This window comes from Echinops telfairi, unplaced genomic scaffold, assembly GCF_000313985.2.
Source record: "Echinops telfairi isolate 266 unplaced genomic scaffold, ASM31398v2 ScPeMD7_7463;HRSCAF=8501, whole genome shotgun sequence".
NCBI lineage: Eukaryota > Metazoa > Chordata > Mammalia > Afrosoricida > Tenrecidae > Echinops > Echinops telfairi.
This window is the reverse complement of record NW_022111363.1, coordinates 3,307,844-3,325,978: the sequence shown is the minus strand read 5'-3', so window position 1 is coordinate 3,325,978 and position 18,135 is coordinate 3,307,844. Positions and strand designations below refer to the sequence as shown.

At 49.2% G+C, this 18,135-nt stretch overlaps 1 protein-coding gene across 1 annotated transcript; it reads right to left on the bottom strand.

The window, feature by feature from the left end:
• Positions 1 to 9,579: 9,579 nt before the first annotated feature.
• Positions 9,580 to 11,996, bottom strand: SMIM35 (small integral membrane protein 35). The gene is made up of 4 exons (XM_030888385.2): positions 11,870 to 11,996; positions 11,671 to 11,787; positions 10,455 to 10,488; positions 9,580 to 9,760 (listed from the first exon to the last, which is right to left on the bottom strand). Exons 1-4 carry the CDS (start codon positions 11,994 to 11,996, stop codon positions 9,661 to 9,663), a joined length of 378 nt encoding a protein of 125 aa, XP_030744245.1. The 3' UTR covers positions 9,580 to 9,660.
• Positions 11,997 to 18,135: the final 6,139 nt, after the last annotated feature.

Sequence of the window (18,135 nt, the reverse complement as noted above, 5' to 3'; positions counted from 1 at the left end):
GGGGGGGGCCTGCACCATGGAATCCATTGCAATGTGTAGTTCGGGGATAGTTAGGTGTTTGGGTGCCAACATGGCACCTGTAAGAAGATCTGGGCTGAGTTTGGCCTGTCAATGACCTCCTTTCTCTGGAGGCCGGCCCCATCTCTCTCTCTCTCTCTCTCTCTGTCTGTCTGTCTGTCTGTCTCCACCTTCATGCCAGCAAGCCACTCTCACAGCTGCGTGAGCCCTGTGATGCCTCCACCGCCATTGGATGTGGCTGTGTGGGTCTGAAGAGGGACCTGCAGACTAGGATAAGACTTACGGACTTGGGTTGGAGTGAACTGGGATGTTTTCCTGATACATAACTGCTTCTTGATATAAAGTTCTTTCTTAGACATATATGAGTGTCACTGGATTTGTTTCTCTAGTCAACCCGACCTAAGACAGTGACCTTATGAACAACAAAATAAAGCACTGCCAGGCCCTGCACCACCCTCACAAAAATCCAAGAATCCGCCTAAACGTCCTCCTTTCCCTTTATGCCGTACACCTAACCCACCAGGCCCGTGAAGTATTTCTGGATCGCTCAGATTCCGCACATGCGTCTAATAGGGAACCTACCCTGCCTAGCATTTTAGTATCCAGGATTATTGCTTCCAAAGAGTGAAGAGTAAGTGTGATATCCACCTTTGGTACCTCCTCTGCTGAGCCCAGTGCCAGGTGCCTACTGGATGCTCAATGCACTTTGGTTGGACTGAATTGGGTTGAAAGAGAACAGTGAAACTTGTGAGCTATTAAATTATGGTTAAGTGGAGTTTGAGAGACTCATTAATAAGGTTCTGTTGCAGGCATTTTAAGTGTTAAGCCCGCAATTCAAATCTGAGGCAAAGAGACAGCAGATGTAGTAGAACAAGCACTAGGAAGTATGCCGCAATGGAATGAGCAAAGGGCTTTCACACTTTGGCAGTGACATCATCTCCTGTCCACTTGAACGAAGAGGTGGACTCTCGCCTGTCAATCAGACCATAGCCAATGAGGCCTCTGTGTGAGCATGGCCTTCTCCTGAGGATTCTGGGAACTCCTGTCTTCCTTCCTGGAAGAGGAACACACTGTCTGCTTGACCTTCCTGTTGACAAGCCACATGGAGCTACACTGATGGAACCAGAGCCCTGGAGCTGGAGGAGCCACACCAGTGCTCAGATGCTTCCACCACCACTGGATCCATAAGACTTTCCACCCACTGGTTTGTGATCTTCCTGCATTCAGCACCATTGCATGTGTTGCGTGAGTCTGAAGAGGACTTTATAGACTAATATCGGACAAATGGGCTAATCTCAGACTTATGGACTTGATCTGGACTGGATTGGGATGTTTCCTTAATATACAATTACTCTTTCTATAAAGCTCTTTCTTATACACATATGAGTGTCTGCGAATTTGTTTCTCTTGTCCACCCAGACTGACACACACTGAGAGAGTGTCTGGCAGTCCATTCAGTCCACCACAGTTGCTGGGTGCTATCAATACTCCAAGAACAAACAGGAAGGTGTGGTGGAATCAGGAAGCTGAAGTAACGCTGCACTTGACTGGTCCTCAGGAGGTTTGGGATTTAGCTCTCTCCTTAGTCCCTGTCTGTTCCCTTGACACGAGTTCATCCCGTCAGCTTCAGACCTCGGTTTTCTCCTGTGTCAAGGGGCGAGACTGATCCTCAGCCTGATTTCTCCCATAATCCCCTGGGCATATTGCCGTCGCTGAATGTACCGTAGTCCGTCGTCGTCATTTCCCTGTGAGTTCTTTGAGAGAAAGAATTCCTTTTGATTCATCGCCATATCCCAAGTGCCAACCAAAGCTTGGTACTTAGTAATAGGGACTCTGTGAATCCTTAGGACACCATGAAGACACACTTAGGTGGATTTTCTCATGGGGACAAGCAGCTCAAAGAAATTGGAGAAGGGTGGCATCCACAGGATGAGCATGGCGGCGATGGTGACCAAGACTGAGCAGATACCCGAGAGGCCTTAGACTGAGCCCACAAGAAAGCAGGCTGTACACAAAATGATTTTCCATTTCATCGGTAGGGTTTGTATCTCTTTTATTTAGTCAAACGACACGACCATTGTTCCTTTGTCTGCTGTCCCCACTCTACAATTCTCAGTCCAGACTCAACCCAAAGCATACCTACATAACGGGGTGTAGTCGGGAAGCAGGTATGAAAACTTTCCACAGTGCAATCCTTCAACGCTTCAAGGGACATTCAGTGAGCACTTACCAGGAGCAGGCCCTCCCTTCCCAGACCCTGAGCCAGCCTCACCGTGAGACGGGATCCCAGAGCTTGCAAGTCCAAGAGCAAAGAGCCTGAGACATTTTTTCCACCACTTCTCCCCTAGTGACAGCTGTTTGAATGTGAGAAAACTCAACCTAGACCTTGGGATGCCAGACCCTGGTTCTGCAAGTAAAACACCAAGAGACGTGGGATCCACTGTGGCCTTGCCTCCAGCACTGCCCCAGCTGTTGTTTCTCGGGCCTGTTGACGCTCTGGGCCGGCAGGATATTTTCACTTTTGGCCCCCAAATGTGAGAAGTTACCAGGCCACTGGCTTCCTGTTTTGATTCAGATCTGTTCAAACTTCACTGCTTAGAGATGAGTTTTGATCACTAAGTATTGTTTTAAAGATACATGAAGGCTATGCACACCTGCTCCCACTTTAAGGTCCTCAGATACCTGTGGCAGAGAAGGGGATACCATAGACTCTGGCCTCCTCCACTGGCACAGAGCAGGGTCCTTGTACGGATTGAATTGTCTCCCGCCCCCTTCCCCCCCCCCCAGTATATGTTTAAATCCTAACCCCTCTATCCATAGATATAATCTCATCTGGAAATAGGGTTCTCTTCATTATGTTGTATCCATGTTTGGTGTGTCATAAACCAATCAGTTTTGACAAATAAGAGAGCAGGTTAGGTACAGCAGCACGCAAGACCTGCATAGACCTCCAAGGACTCCCAGGAAGAAAGCCAGAGAAGGGAGGCAAGGGTTTCCCTCCAGAGCAGACAGCTTGCCTTGCCTTGAAGTCAGGGTGCTAATTTTTACCTTCTAACCTCCTAAACTGTGAGAAAATAAATTTCTGTTCATTAAAGCGACCACCTTATGGTATTTCTGCTATAATAACATTAAAAAAAACCAACCCAACAACTATGAAGACAAGCCTTGAAGAGAACCTACAATCAAGAAGCACCCCTTCCCCACCTGCCCCCCCTGCTTTTAATTTTCTAGTCAGGGCACAGTAGACAAGATCCCCTTCCGTGTGCTTCCTGGATTCTGAACTGTCGATGGCTTTGCTCATGAGGTGGGGGTGGGAGAAAAGCTCAGAAGTGTGGGTCTTCAGAAACAGGGGTTGGACAAGTGGTGAAGCAAAGCCCAGGATGCCCTGAAGAAGGTGAGTCAGCCTCCAACATTTCCTGAGTTGTTCCTGGAGGTGCAAGGGGCCACAGAGAACCCGGAGGACCTACAAGACCTGCTTTCTCCCTGCAAGAAGCACCCATCAAACAGGAGACGAGATGAATCAACTCAAGAGATGCTGGGTCCAACCACCCCTTCTCCCCCCACGCCCTGCCTCCCACTGCCCACTGTGCTTAGCCAAGGTCCAAGCACATTACAGAAGCGCAGTGGATACAAGAATGAGCACAAGGGAAGACCCAAACTTGGAGTCATGACAATGCCTGTCATTAAAAGCCAGGGGAGAACAAGATGCCAGACTCCCTGGCAAAGTGGGGTTGGAGCTGCCGGAAGAATGGGCGGCATTGGACGGTTCAGAAGTCAACCAGCGACCGTCGAGTGGATTCCAGTGGACGGTGGGGTCAGAGAGCGACATAGGGCCTCCACTGGCTGAGGGCTCAGAGTTAGATCAGCAGACCTGTCTTCTGAGGTGGCTTCCTCGAGGGACTTGAAGCACACGAACTGTCGCTGAGGGTCCAACAACAAATGAATGACGGAGGGGATCTGAGCCACTCAGAGGGGAGGGTGGGGTTGAGGAGTCCTGGGATCCTGCAAAGCCCTGCTCTCTACTCCGGACAACCCAGGAAGGAGATGGGAGAGCGTCCGGGAAGCTTCCAGCTTGGACGGGGCTGGATCTGGAGACAAAGAAGTGAGTAGAAAGAAAGCAGTCTTGCCTGGCCAGGAGCCAATCACCTCACCGGGCTCGGAGCCTCTGTTCTCCTGCCTGGGACATGGTGAGGGTGCAGTGTGAGTGGACAAATTGCCTCTTCCCCGCACTCCTGTGTGCTCGCAAACCTCAGCGTCTCATCTCCCGGGTCAAGCATGGGAATGGTTCAGTCCCAGGTGCTTGTCAGATATAGCCAAGACCAGGGAAAAGTTGAGTAACAGTGAGAATCTGAGACGATCAGGGTCTAAATGAAGCGCAGCAATCGCCTTGCAACCACCTACATTCGGAAGTTATAACTACACTTCCATTTGCATCTTTTGTTTTATTGAGCACTTACTGTATGCCTGACTGTTTGCTAAGTGCTGAGACTATAAAGCAGCAGTTCTCCCCCTTCCTCATGCCGTGACCCTTTCATACAGGTCCTCATGTTGTGGTGACCACCCAACCATAACATTATTTTCGTTGCTACTTCATCACTGTCATTTTGCTACTGTGATGAATCGGGCGACTGCTGTGAAAGGGTCGTTCGACCCCCAAAGGGGTCGCGACCCTCAGGTTGAGAACCGCTGTTAAAAATATTTTTATCAAAGAAATAAAGTTCTTGTTCTCCAGTAAGTAAGAGTAGGTAGGACCCTTGGAGAAGAATTAGTCCAATCTCTCAGTTGAAACAAATGCCCAGCAAAGTGGCATGATTAGCCCGTGGCTCGCATCAGGGGACAGCAGAGCCAGGGCCAGACGCCAGTCAATGGTGTTCCTTTCCCATGCCCACCGAGCCCTAAACTCCGGTTGCATCAGGACGCTGAAGACTGCCCAGGCTACCGTGCAGCCAGTGGCTGCGTGTGCAGCCTTGGGCTAAGCCCGTCATCTGTCTGCGCCTCATTCTCCCAAAGCGTAAAACGGGACCCATGAGAACCCCCAGGTCACAAGGTAACCACAGGCTGGAGCGCACCAAGGAGCTGGCAAATGCACGGTGCTCTGTAGACCGCGCGTGGCTCTGACTCCTCGGGACCAGCAGGCCTGGGGGTCTTGCCGAGGGCTTCTCTCTACTCAGACAACGTGCCCGGGAGCCTCGTGAGCGCAGCCAGGTGAGGGGTCACCAAAGATCTAGGGGAACTTGGTCCATAAAAGGTGTGGCCTGGGCAAAGCAAGAGCAAAATGGGCGGGCAAGGCCTGGGGCCAAGGATGAAGACAGCTTGCTGGCCAGGAGGGTTGCAGAAGTCAGGGAAAAAGGGGGCGAGACAGAGGGGAAGGGAGTGCGTCAGCAGACCCTGAAAGAGGAAGTTTGCCCAGTCTCAGTTCCGCTCCTAAGGATGGGAAATACCCAGCAGTCTCCCAGCCCTCAGCAGCTGGCCCTGTCTCTTCACCTGAGAAACCTTCCCCAGCACCGGCCTGAGCTTCTGCATCTGCTGGCCTTGGGCCGGGGACCGGGCAGAGAGAGAGAGAGAGAGAGAGAGAGAGAGTGTGTGTCAGGAGGTCTAACGACAAGTTTCAGTAGTATCAGGGACCCCTGCTCAGGCCCTATTGATTGACAGTTGTCCCCAGGAGTTCTGTTTCTCTGGATGGAACCACACTGCCCTGAGCACCTCGTTACGAAGCCGGCATACTTCCTAAGGGTGGGTGTGACCACCAGTCCACAGGGTCTGGGCTGGAGGAAGAAATGATGACTCACAGAAGATTCTTTTTACAGTCCTCCGAACCACTTCTGATTCTTAACTTCCTTTGTGTATCATCTGTGTTTTCTTGCGCCTCCCCTAGCTTCCTCCCACTGGGCCGGGCCCACTGTGTACGCCACAGGGCAGTGTGCACGGGCGAGGCAGAGACTAGCTGAGTGTAACACCCACCCTGCCTTCTCATCACAGGAGACTGCGAACCAGAGCCTTCTCCTAGATTGTGCTCGGAGGGGCCCACCCATCACAGTTGGGAGGGGGCCATGCTGCTGAGGGAACAAGGCTGATCAGCAGCAGAACAGAACCAGCCCCAGGTGGGCAGCAGGGGCGTGTCAGGGAGTGAAAATGCTGCAGACCAATTTCAGACGTGGGGGAAGCAGTGTGGACCCAACTTCAGTCTTCAGCTTGCAGAGGGACGTTGGCTCCTGCCCGGTGGGTAGAAATCCACATCTGGGACCACTGTTCCCACATGGCTTTGCCTTACTGAAGACACTCTTGGTTTCCCAGCCTGTGGTGTGGCCTTGAAAGGAAACATGACTGAGGTACCTAACGGAGAGCTTGCCTCTGGAGTGAGGCGTCCTGGGCTGAGCTGGGCAGGGCCTTGCTCTTCTGATCACCCCTCCTGTGGCCTCAGATCCTCCTGAGAATCAGTCCTTCCTCCCCAAGGGACGGCGGTCTGTTTTTTTCCTGTGAAGAAATTCCTAGGGATCCTCCTATGGCGGGGGTGGGGGGCAGAAGCCTGGCTCTCCCCAGTCCTCTCCTGTATGCACTGATGGTGCATCCAGAGAAGCTCCCTGGTTCTCCACTCCAAAGGGATGGCTTCAGCCCTGGAAGACAAGGAATCGTTGAGCCCAGAGCCTCATCCTATAAAAACAGGAAAGAGAGGGTGAGGCTTTGTCAGCATTCTTCTAGAGCAATGGTTCTCAACCTTCCTCATACCATGACCCTTTCATACAGTTCCTCATGTTGTGGTGACAGCCCCCCTCCAACCATCAAATTATTTTCGTTGCTACTTTATCACTGTCATTTTGCTACTGTGATAAATCGGGTGACCTCTGTGAACAGTCCATTCGACCCCCAAAGGGGTCACGACCCACAGGTTGAGAACTGCTGCTCTAAACCATCTCATTGATGGAGACTGCCCCTAGGCCTCAGGGACAGGCAGGGGTAGAAACGCAAGAGAAGTGGGGTGGGATGTCTTGTAGTGAGAAGATGAAAAATATACAGGGGAGGGGTAGGAGTATTTGGGGCTACAGGAAGGAGGAAATGTCTAGATGGGGAGAGGCCACTGAGATGTGGAAAGGGGAAGGTCTTAAGGGGTTGAAGGAGGGTGACCGTGAAGCAGGGAAGAATCCTGGGCTTGGAGATTTCAGAAACCTCCACTCTGCTGTGATGCTCCTTGAGGGGGTGGTCAGCTAAAAAGGTATGTTCTAGAAACTTCTGTCTGAGAAGAAATAGAAACCTCCTCTGGAAAGAGAGGTGGAGCATGGATTGGGTCACACGCTGAGACCTCCTCCTATAGCACATGCATCCCAGAAGGCAGGACGGAGCCAAATAACCTCTCTGGGTCCTGGGCAGGTACTAGGGCAGCGCCTGGGTGCCTGGACTGTCACGGGGCTTTACTCGGGCATCAGTCTTGCTCAGGAACTCACCAACCTCCCCACTGACCCAGTGGTGGGGTTCAGCTGGTTCCCATTGGTTTGGCAGATCCTGTACCTAAGTTTTTTTGTTGTTGAGTTTGGCTGTTAAAATGACACTTGTAATCAGAGTTCTCTCTAAGGTGGGCATCCGGGCAGCCCCCCAATGTGGAAATCACAAATTTACATTCCTTACTCTTTTTAACCCTCATCTGCTCAACAGCGTATTCTAAGCACCCATGGTAATCTTCATTCTATCCATAGGTGTAAGAAAACAGAAAGAGCACGGGTGTCACTATGCTTATTTATATTTCATAGATAATTTTGAAGAAAGGCTACTCCTTTAGTCCCTTGCGTTTGTTTGAGCCCTGTGTCACACCCCAAATTCCCACGAGGTGTTATGAGTGAATTATGCCATTCCCAAAAGTGTTCAAAGAGCTAAAAATATTGTCAGAACAATCGCTGTACATTCAGCAAAAGCAGAAAGGAGTTTTTCAGAGATGAACACAATATGTTCAGAGAAGCCGTCTGTTTCTTACACAGTAAGCACAATGGCTATTGTCTACTTGGCCTGGTTCTAAAGGGAAGGGATCCTACTCTGGCAGCTGGTGACAAGCTGGCCGAGGATAAATCACACAGCTGGTGATGCTCAGATAAAAGCAGAGAATATTGTACATGAGGATGCCAAACAGCAAACAAGCCAAGATGAGATACCAAGAGGCAGAAATAAGGGGAAAGTGGCAGTGAGGCAGGAGGCAGAGGAAGGACCAAGGAAACAAAGCAATAAACACAGCAGTATAAACACAGCAGTGTACATCTGTAAATACATTAATCCACAGAAATAGAGGTATTGGCCCATGTACATATATTTACATGGCAATACACGGAGGCAGGGGATGGACTTTGGGCCTCTGCTCATACCCTCCCTCAATACAAGAACACTGTTCTAACCAAGCAGACGTCTGAGATGTTCACCCTCCTGACACAATCGCTGAAGACAAAACAGGTGCACAAGAAAATGTGGTGAATGGTGCCCGGTTATTAAAAGATATAGTGTCTGGGGTGTTAAAGGTTTGAAGTTACACAAGCCGCCATTTGGCAGTGAAGCAACAAGCCCATAGGGAAGGAGCCCACCACCGGTGCGATCATGAGGAGTCACAGGGACTGGGTAATAGGCATCAGCAGACACGTAACAAACAAAAACATATTGTTGAGAACAAGGGGGGCTGGAGCGGAGATCCAAAGCCCATCTGTAGACAGTGGAACAATCTCCCCACAGAGGGCCCACAGGGAAGGGATGAGTCACCAGGGTGCAGTAAAGCATCAATGAAACACACTATATTCCTCTGGTTCCCTGAGGCTTCCTCACCCCCCACTACCATGACCCCAGTGCTGCTTCCCAGTTCAGACGAGACCGGAGCATGTACACAGGTCTAGAATGGGGTGGGAGCTCACGACACACAGACTCCAGGAGTGGGAATGGTGAAGCTGGAAGGGCAGGGGGAAGTGGAGGAGAGGAAGGGAGAAAGTGGGAACTGATCTCAATGATGGACACATAACCACACACCCCTCTACAGGGGGAAGAACAACAGAAAGCCTGGGGGAAGGGAGACAGCGGTCAATGCGAGAGATGAAAATAATAACAATGTACAATCTATCGGGGGTATGAGGATGGGGGGAGGGGGGAGGGCTGGTGCCGAGGGCGCAATAGAAAGTAAATGTCTAGAAGAGAATGAGGGCAACATCTGTACAAACCTGCCTGATTCAATTGATGTGTGGATTGTGATAAGAGTTGTACGAACCCCCAATAAAATGATTTTTAAAAAGAAAAAGGACATGATGATGGCAACATATGTACAAATGTGCTTAACACAATGGGTGTATATGTATGGTTTGTGCTAAGAGCTGTACGGGCTCCAATAAAATGATCAAGAAAAGAAAAAAAAACAAGAAGCAACATGGAAGAATCTTAAGTAACAGTGTTATTGTTTTTCAGGCAGGTTTAATATTTTTCATCATCATTTAAAAACTCTTTCTTATAACAATCTAGCTTTGTGTACCTCTTAAACTGTCTTTTGGTCACGCATTGCGTTGTAACCTTTTTTTATACTTACTCATCAAACGGTCATGAGGGCAGTGCATTTAACAGGTTGTTCAGTGATCTTAACCCCGCAAGTGCACGCTCGTCTCTGGGGCTACAGAAGCCTGTGGCTCCCCCTCAGACAGGCCTGTCTGAGAACTTCATGTAGCTGCCATCGGGAATGCTGATGTGGCCGCTGATGGTGAAGGGTGGACCCGCCTCCAGCTCCTTCAGGTTCCTGGGAAAGAGCATGAGTCAAGCTGGGCGAGCTGAGGGCTTAGACTCTCCCTAGAGCATGAGATGACCCCTGGGGCAGAGGGGGAATCGGTTGATGACTGTCTGGTTGGTGGAGCTCCCAGAACAGGGGTTACTCCATCTCTCTGAGGCAGAGGAGCAGGCCTGCCTCATAGCAGAATAGACCAGATGGGCATCCCCAGGAGCTTTTTCTGATTCATGCTGCTGGCTCCCTGAATTCTTTAATCATCCTTATCCACCCCCCTCTCTCCTGACACCACCTCGTGCCTGAAATGACATTATTAGTATTCAGACCCATCTCTGCCACCGACAGTGAATTGCTTGTAGACAAAGGATGTATATCTTTTGATGCCCCGCCCCCCCCTCACCAAAGACTAACACCATGGTACCTCCTGCCATACATTTGTACTGAATAAATGGTGAACGGATGAGAGTGGCTGAGTGGTCCCTGCCTGAGGCGGGAGGTTAGGAGGATCCCTGCCATCACGCTCTCTTGGCCATGCCTGTGTTCCAGGGTTTTCTAGACAGACTCTGTGACTCCTCCCTTTACTGCTATTTGCATGGGGAGGACCTAAGGCAGGGAAGTGCTACGATCTGACTCAGTCTGTGATTTGCTCTCAGTTCTACCCAGCCCTCCTGCCAGCCCCAATCCACATCTGATCCCTGGATCTACTCACCGGATCTGGTACAAGTTGAAGACAAAATTAGGCCCTAGTAAGACAACATAAAAAGAGAAGTTAGAACCTCTAGGCCAGTGGTTCTCAACCTTCCTAATGCCGCAACCCTTTCCTACAGTTCCTCATGTGGTGGTGACCCCCAACCATAACATTATTTTTGTCGCTACTTCATCACTGTCATTTTGCTACTGTGATGAATCGGGTGACCCCTGTGAAAGGGTCGTTCGACCCCCAAAGGGGTCGCGACCCACAGGCTGAGAACCGCTGCTCTAGAGAGTGCTGCCCACTCCCTTCTGGGGACATTTGGGCCACCCCAACCCTGTCTCGAAGGAGCTGGGTGTCTGGCCTCAGGATGCTGTGAAGGCTCCCAGGTTCCCTCAATGTCTGCTCCCTGCCTCACACCCATGGGTGCGAGGCACCTTCCCAGACAATCACCAGCTCTCCTGAGGCCGACTCTACCATGAGGGAGCCCTGGCCCTAAGGGATTTGGGTCCTTGGGGGAGGAGACAATCCTGCGTTTGAGTCCTGCCTCCACCACTTGCCCACCCTGTGACTTAAGCCCCACATCCTCAGCTACAAAAAAAAAAAAAAAGGTAGTTAGGATGATTTCTTCTTTGCATGGAAGTTCAAGGAAAATCATCTCAGCAGAACACATGGCACTGGGTGGGGGCGCAGCTAGTATTCGTGGAACCTGTTGGATGTCATCGCAGATCAAAGACATGTTCTCTGCCCCTCAGGGCCCTCCCGGCTCCCCACTCCCCATCCCCCCCGGAGTCCCATGAGAGGGGCAGGTGTGCCTGCAGTTGGGGGTACCCAGGGAAGCTGGAACGCAAGCCCCATGGGCAGAGGAGGAGAAACATCAGGAGCCAGAGCCAGAGGCCCCCTGAAGCTGCAGCTGGAGCCTGCCACCTCCCTGTCCTGTGCCGTGGGCCCGCAAAGGCCTCTGTGCTCGATGCCGATGGACCCCGAGGAAGAAAAATCTAGCTGTGTTCTGGTGTGGGAGTCGCCTCCTCTCTTGCTAAAAGCCCTGCTACCCACCCCCACCCCCTCAAGTGCTCAGCCACCCACTGAAGTCCTCAACCACTGCAACCACCACAGGAAATGATTTTGCATCCAGCCACGCTTGAGAGCTAGCAGGCCCGCCCAGCCCTGCTGACTGCTTGGGGGGAGAGGGGCTGGGGAGCAATGTGGGTGATGGGCTCCAGTGTTCACTCACCGTCCCAGCAGTATCCACGCTGGTACCACTTGGCCAGGCTGTAGCCGAGGATGGACACAAGCAGCAGTGACAGCCCCACCCCAAGGATCAGGCCCAAGGTGCTGATGGAGTCCTCCCCTGCAGGGAGAGACAGCATCCTTTACGGCTGCACAGAATGTCCTGCAGCCATGACCCCGCACCCGACACCAACCAGCAGCACCGTGGTCCAATCTCTTCTCCTCCCTCCCACTGCCACTCAGACTTGCTGTCCCCTGGGCATCCTGATCGGAGTTGGCGAGTTCAGCTCCCCCATCCCAAGATGTGAATGCCTGATGCCTCATTTTCATGTCGGCGGAGGCAGGATCTGGTTATCCAAGCGGAGGCAGGATCTGGTTATCCAAGGTGACTGTCCTGTCACCTTGAACTCCTGTGACCTCATCTATGGCAGAATAAAACTGTGACCCGTGGATTGTCAATGACTGCTTTTTGTCAGAAGAGTCTCTGGGCAGATCCAAAGTTGTAACCTTTGGGCTAACCTTTGGGTTAGCTGTCAAGTACATTAACCACTTGGATCACTGGGGACTCCGATCCAAAGTAATCGTCCTCTGGTACTAAAGACAGCTTGGGACTGGGAAGCCCACCCTTGCAAAGGCAACGAGCCATTCTGTTTGTTGCCTATTTGAGGAAGAGCCGATATGGTCTAGACGCAGAGGCAGCCCAGTGATCAGGAATGGAGGCCCGGGGAGTCCCAGGGAATAGAGACAAGCATCCTGGTATCCTCTCCCCAAAGCCTCCTTTTGTTCGGTGTGAGGGGAGTTAGTCCTCGGGCTCTCTCTGCCGCTTATATTCACCACCCTGACCTTTTTGTGGTATAAGTTCTTAGCTCAGCTTATATTTTGTTTGTAAAGTCAAACCAGCGAGAGAGAGAGAGAGAGAGAGAGAGAGAGAGAGAGAGAGAGAGGCTTTGCAAGGAGATGAGCTGAGGGAGAAGCAGACGCAGAAAGGGAGCTCCGGGTCCTAACTAAGGAAGAGGCTGGAGATGGCCGTGTCATGGAGAAAACCACTGTGTCAGAGGTGAACAGCCCCCTTCTGCCCAGTGAGATGCCAGGAAGGGTAGAAGACCGGAATGACTTCTCATCTACCCAGCCTGCTGTCCTGGGGCTCCAGGAGAGTCGTCAAAAGGCTGGGGAAGTGCAGTGGTTAGAGGACTGTCTTGTGTCCATCGCTTGCAAAGTGTGGGGACCAGTACATATCTTTACCTCATTCAACTTCGATGTTCTTCTAGTATAACTTTTCAGACAGCCTAGGAAGAGAAAATTGGCACTCCACTTCTGAAAACGTCATCACTGAAAACCATTAGGAAGAGCAATGGGATGTTGTCTGTTACAGAGCCAGAAGATGAGCCCTTCTAGCTGAAGTTCCTCACAATACGACTGGGAAGAGCTACCTCCTCAGAGTCGAGTACCCTCTAGGCCACGGTTGGAGCCAAGCTTCCAGGACCTGTGTTTGCTGATGTGGCACAACTCAAAGTGAGCTAGCTGCAAACATCCATTCATCCTCAGAATGTGGAATATCTGCACTACGAGTGAAGGAACTTTGAAGTTGTCAGAAATGAAGCAGAATGTATAAAGATGTCTATCCTAGGCATGAGTAAGCAGAAATGGACTGATATCGGCCACTTTGAAACAATTTTATGGTTATAAGTCAGAATGACAAATTTAAGAGGAATAATGTTGTATTCATGGGCAAAAAATCAAACATTTCAAAATCTATCCTGAAGTATAATGCTGTGATAGAATAGTGTCTATATGCCTACAAGGAAGAGCAGTTAATCAATCCCTAATGACAGAGATGGGAATAAAACTGAATATTTCTACCAACTTCTGGTAGTCTGAAATTGATAAAACATGGAATCAAGATGCACTGATAAACACTGGTGTTTGGAATGCAAAAGTTGGAAAAACATGGCATTGGTGACAGCAATGACACCGAAGATAACATTTTGCAAGACTAGCAACTTATTCATCACAGATTTTTTTGGTCAACAAGAGAAACGGTGACTGACTAGCACCAGGCTTCAGCAGATGGCGTGCAGTGGACAAACAGACTACATTGTGGAGAGGGGTCACCACCCTCATGGCCGGGGAGCAGATCGCCAATGGTACACATGCAAGCTCAAGAAGACACTCCAAAGAAGCCCCCAAGAGCCCCCAAATACAACCCTTCCCACTTGAAGGCAGAGATGGTCTCAAGAACAGGTTTGATGCATCGAACCCTGCAGACGAGACAAGCTGGGGGCTGACATCAAAGACATCCCACACGAAGACCCGAAATGTGCTTGTCAAGGTCAGGAAAGACGAAGCCGGATGTCACAACTCTGAAATCCCTCTCGAAAGTCCAGTGCCTAGAGCAGGAGGGAGAAACCCCAGTGTCCTAGAACTAAGCAGATGGCAAGCCACTGCTTAAGAAGACAAAGTACGGTGTAGACTCGGGTACAAGCCGAGTTTTCCAGCACATTTTCTCTGCACTTTTTGTGGTAAAAGTAGGTGCCTCGGCTGATATTCGGGTCGGCTTATACTCGAGTATCTACGGTATGATGATGACGTCGGCAAAGACCCGTGGATAGAAAACCCAAAGGGGAGAACGTGCGGTTGGCCTTCTCAGACTGAAAGAGCTCAAGAAAAAAGCCAAGCCAAGAACGGTGATATTGAGGGATTCTAGGGATTCTGGGAAACATCGAAAGAATGTGGAAGGAATACACAGTCACTGTACGAAAAGTCAGACTCAACATCAAGTTTTCGTGAAGTTGGTACCGAAAAGGGAGTGGTCAGTGTCCAACCCTGTCACGAGGAAACCTATGATGAAGAGCAGGTGGTGCTGAAGGATGAAGCCCAAGCTGCACTGAAGGCATTAGCAAAACACAGGGCTCCAGGGATTAATGGAGCGCCCGTTGAAATCGTTCAAGGAGCTGATCTCACACCGGAGGTGCTCACTCATCTACGCCAATGCGTTTGGAAGACAGCTACCTGGCCAACTGACTGGAAGAGACTACAGTTGTACCCATTCCTGAGAAAGGGGACCCAATCCAATACAGAATTATTTAACAACAGCATTGCTATCAGGCACAAATAAAATGTTGCCAACGATGATCCAGAAATGGTTATAAAGAGCTGCTGGGTAGTCAAGCCAACTTCAGCAGAGGACAGGAATGGTGCATGTCCCTAAGGGTATCAGATCCTTGCTGAAAGGAGAGCATACCAGGGGGGGAGTGTATCTTTTGACTATGCTGAGACATTTGATTCTGCGAGTCATAAAAAGTTATGAATAATTGGGGGTGGGGAGGAATTTCAGAAGACTTACATCGACCAAGAGACAGTTATTTAAACAAAACGAGGGAATCATGTATGGTTTAAAAATCAGGAAATGTATGACCATATCCCGAGCCAACATCCAAGAAGCTGGACTACCCCAAGAAGAACACGGCAGTGTGCAGGCGACCCAGCCCTACCATGCCGACTCATGGAGATCAGAGACCACAGACTTCAGGATCGGTGGAACCTCAGCATAAAGCAAGCGAAATTCCTCACCACCGGGACGCTACGCAGTATCACAACAAACGGAGGTAGGAATTTCACTTTACTTAGATTCCCAATCAACATCCAGGGAAACAGCTGTCTGGAAACCAAACAACATATTGCACTGGACAAATCTGCTGCAAACACCTCTTTAAAGTGCTAAAAAGCCAAGACTAAGGTGCACCTGAGCCAAGCCACAGCATTCTCTAGGGCCTCATCTGCATGCAAAACCTGGGCAGTGGAGAAAGAAGACTGCATACGTACTGTATTTTAATGATGGTATTGACCCCCAAAAAATGTTCAATGGACTGTATTACCTTCCAGGTGAACAAACAACTATGCTATAGAAGAAGCACAACCAGAATATGCTCCTTAGAAGCAAGGATGATGACACTTCACTTACTCTGGACATGTTGCCAGGAGGGACAGTCCCCGAGGGCATCCTGCTCGACAAAGAAGGTCACTGAAAAGGAGGAAGAGCCACAGATGCACGCTGCGGCTGCAATAAGGAGTTCAAACCTAGGAACAGCTGTGAGGGTGACACGGGACTGCGTCTAAAAATATAACATATATCGAATATATAGACTATAATGTTCTCAGTGTAAATCCACAAGTCGACATCCTAGCCCCTCCAAATGATCCAACAAGTTCGTAATTCCCCCCTTTGCTCTGCTACTGAAATGCTGCCAGAGCCAGAAGAGAGGCTCCTAGTCAAGGCATGTCTGGTCTCATTCAGCAGATGTTCTGACGGGCGGACTGGACTGTGGTTATCAAAAGCATCTGTCAGACATCACTCTGCCAGGAAGGAGGCATGGTCATGTCTGCCCCCACTAAAAAAAACAGTCTACTAAAGCAGTGGGTCTCAACCTTCCTCATGCCGCAGCCCTTTCATACAGTTCCTCATGTTGTGGTGACCCCCAACCATAAAATTATTTTTGTTGCTACTTCGTAACTGTCATTTTGCTACTGTTAAGAATCGTCATGTAAATATCTGATATACAGGATATATTTTCATTGTTACAAATTGAACATAATTAAAGCATAGTGATTCATCACAAAACAATATATAATTATATATTGTGACATATTTATTTCTAATGACAGATAAATGAAATTTTGTCTTGAAGCATGGTGTCGCATAGGTAACAGTCTTTACACCAGGTACTCCTTTGTGGGCGTATCTGCACATAGGTAGACCCGCCTGGAGACGGATAGAGGAGCAGTGTCTTGATTCCTAAGAGCATCGGAAATATGTGCTTTCCAATGGTCTTAGGCGACCCCTGTGAAAGGGTCGTTCGACCCCCAAAGGGGTGGCAGCCCACAGGTTGAGAACCGCTGTCCTAAAGGGCTTCTGAGACTGCACATTTTTATAGGAACAGACAATCGTTCTTTTGTGAAGGAGATGGTAGTTTGAACCACCAACCTTGCAGTTAGCAGCCCAACACATCACTTCTGTCCCACCAAACCACACCCCAAACCAAACCAACGACCTTATTGCCGTCAAGTCAGTTCCCACTCAGAGTGGCACTGTAGGACAGGGCAGAACTGCCAATGTGCCTTTCCAAGACGGTCACTCTTTAGGAGAGCCAATATAACTAGTTTTTAAAAGTATTTTTAAAAAGAAGCCTCGTCTTATTCCCACAGGGATCTTTAAAAAGCCTGGAAGAAATTAAACTGTTTCCAAGTAACTTAACTGCTTCCCAGAATATTTGTAAGCATACAAAAAAATCCACCACTAAACAAGATACACTTCACAATGGTTGGCATCCAGTCAAAGAGGACCAGGCATGCAAAGACACAGGCAACTCTTACTCATAGGAGGAGAGTGATTCAGTAATTGAGATCAGCCCAACCAAACAGATAGGGATGTTAGTATTGGAACTGGTAAACAAGGACATTAAAATTATTATTATTACTACTACCGTGTTCCATATGTTTAGAAGTTATTGTAAACATATAAAACACCCAAATCATGCATCTAGAGATAAACTTACACTAGATGTCATAGGCTAAAAAGTAGACAGGTGCTAACTTAAGTGAAAGAGAAATTAATATCTTATAAGAAGGGGAAGATGGGGGGAAAGTGCAGGGAGACCAGGGCAAGTAATTAGGAGGTTAAATTCATTTTTAACTTACTGAGAACAAAACTGATGTTCTGAAATGTAAGCCTAATTCACAATAAAAAGGTGTTTTTTTAATATAATGGATGAGAGTAACAGCAGATTAAACATTACAGAAGGAAAAAAAGTATTGCATTTGAAGATAGAACAATAGAAACTAGGTAAAGTTAAACAGGGGTGAGAAAGCACTGAAAGAGATCGGTGACCCGCAAGACAACTTCAAGTAGCCTAAACGATGTGAACGTTCTCAAGAGAAAAAGGGAAGGAAAACATTTTGAAGGCAAATAAAAAAAGTTCCTAACTCGAAGAACTTGTCAAACAATTGATTCAAACAGTACATTTCCTTCCCTATGAGAAATGTTGGTGCCCACGGTCAATATAATATCTGACTTTCCTTCTCCTTACATCAAAGGAAACCATTAAGAAAGAAGAGATTCCACCAGGCCGTGAGGATGATATTCCCGATTAGAGCAGCCAGTCCACAGAGAGGACCACATGGCCAGCCCCACTATGAGACATGATGTCCCTCAGTGACCCATACCCCTACAAGGGACAACACCAGAGGCACAGTATGGGAATTACACCCGATCTGGTGCTGCCACACCGAGGCAAAACACTACGGGGGTGCAGCAGAACAGCAAGGGGAACAGAGCAATGAAGTCCCCAGGGAATGCTGAAGGTGGACTTTGGGGCCAGGGCATGGTGCCCCAACAGACAGGACTGGAAAACACTCCTAACGGCCAAAAACAGTCCTTGAACTAACTACAAGCTTTTCTTTCTTGTTGTGTTTT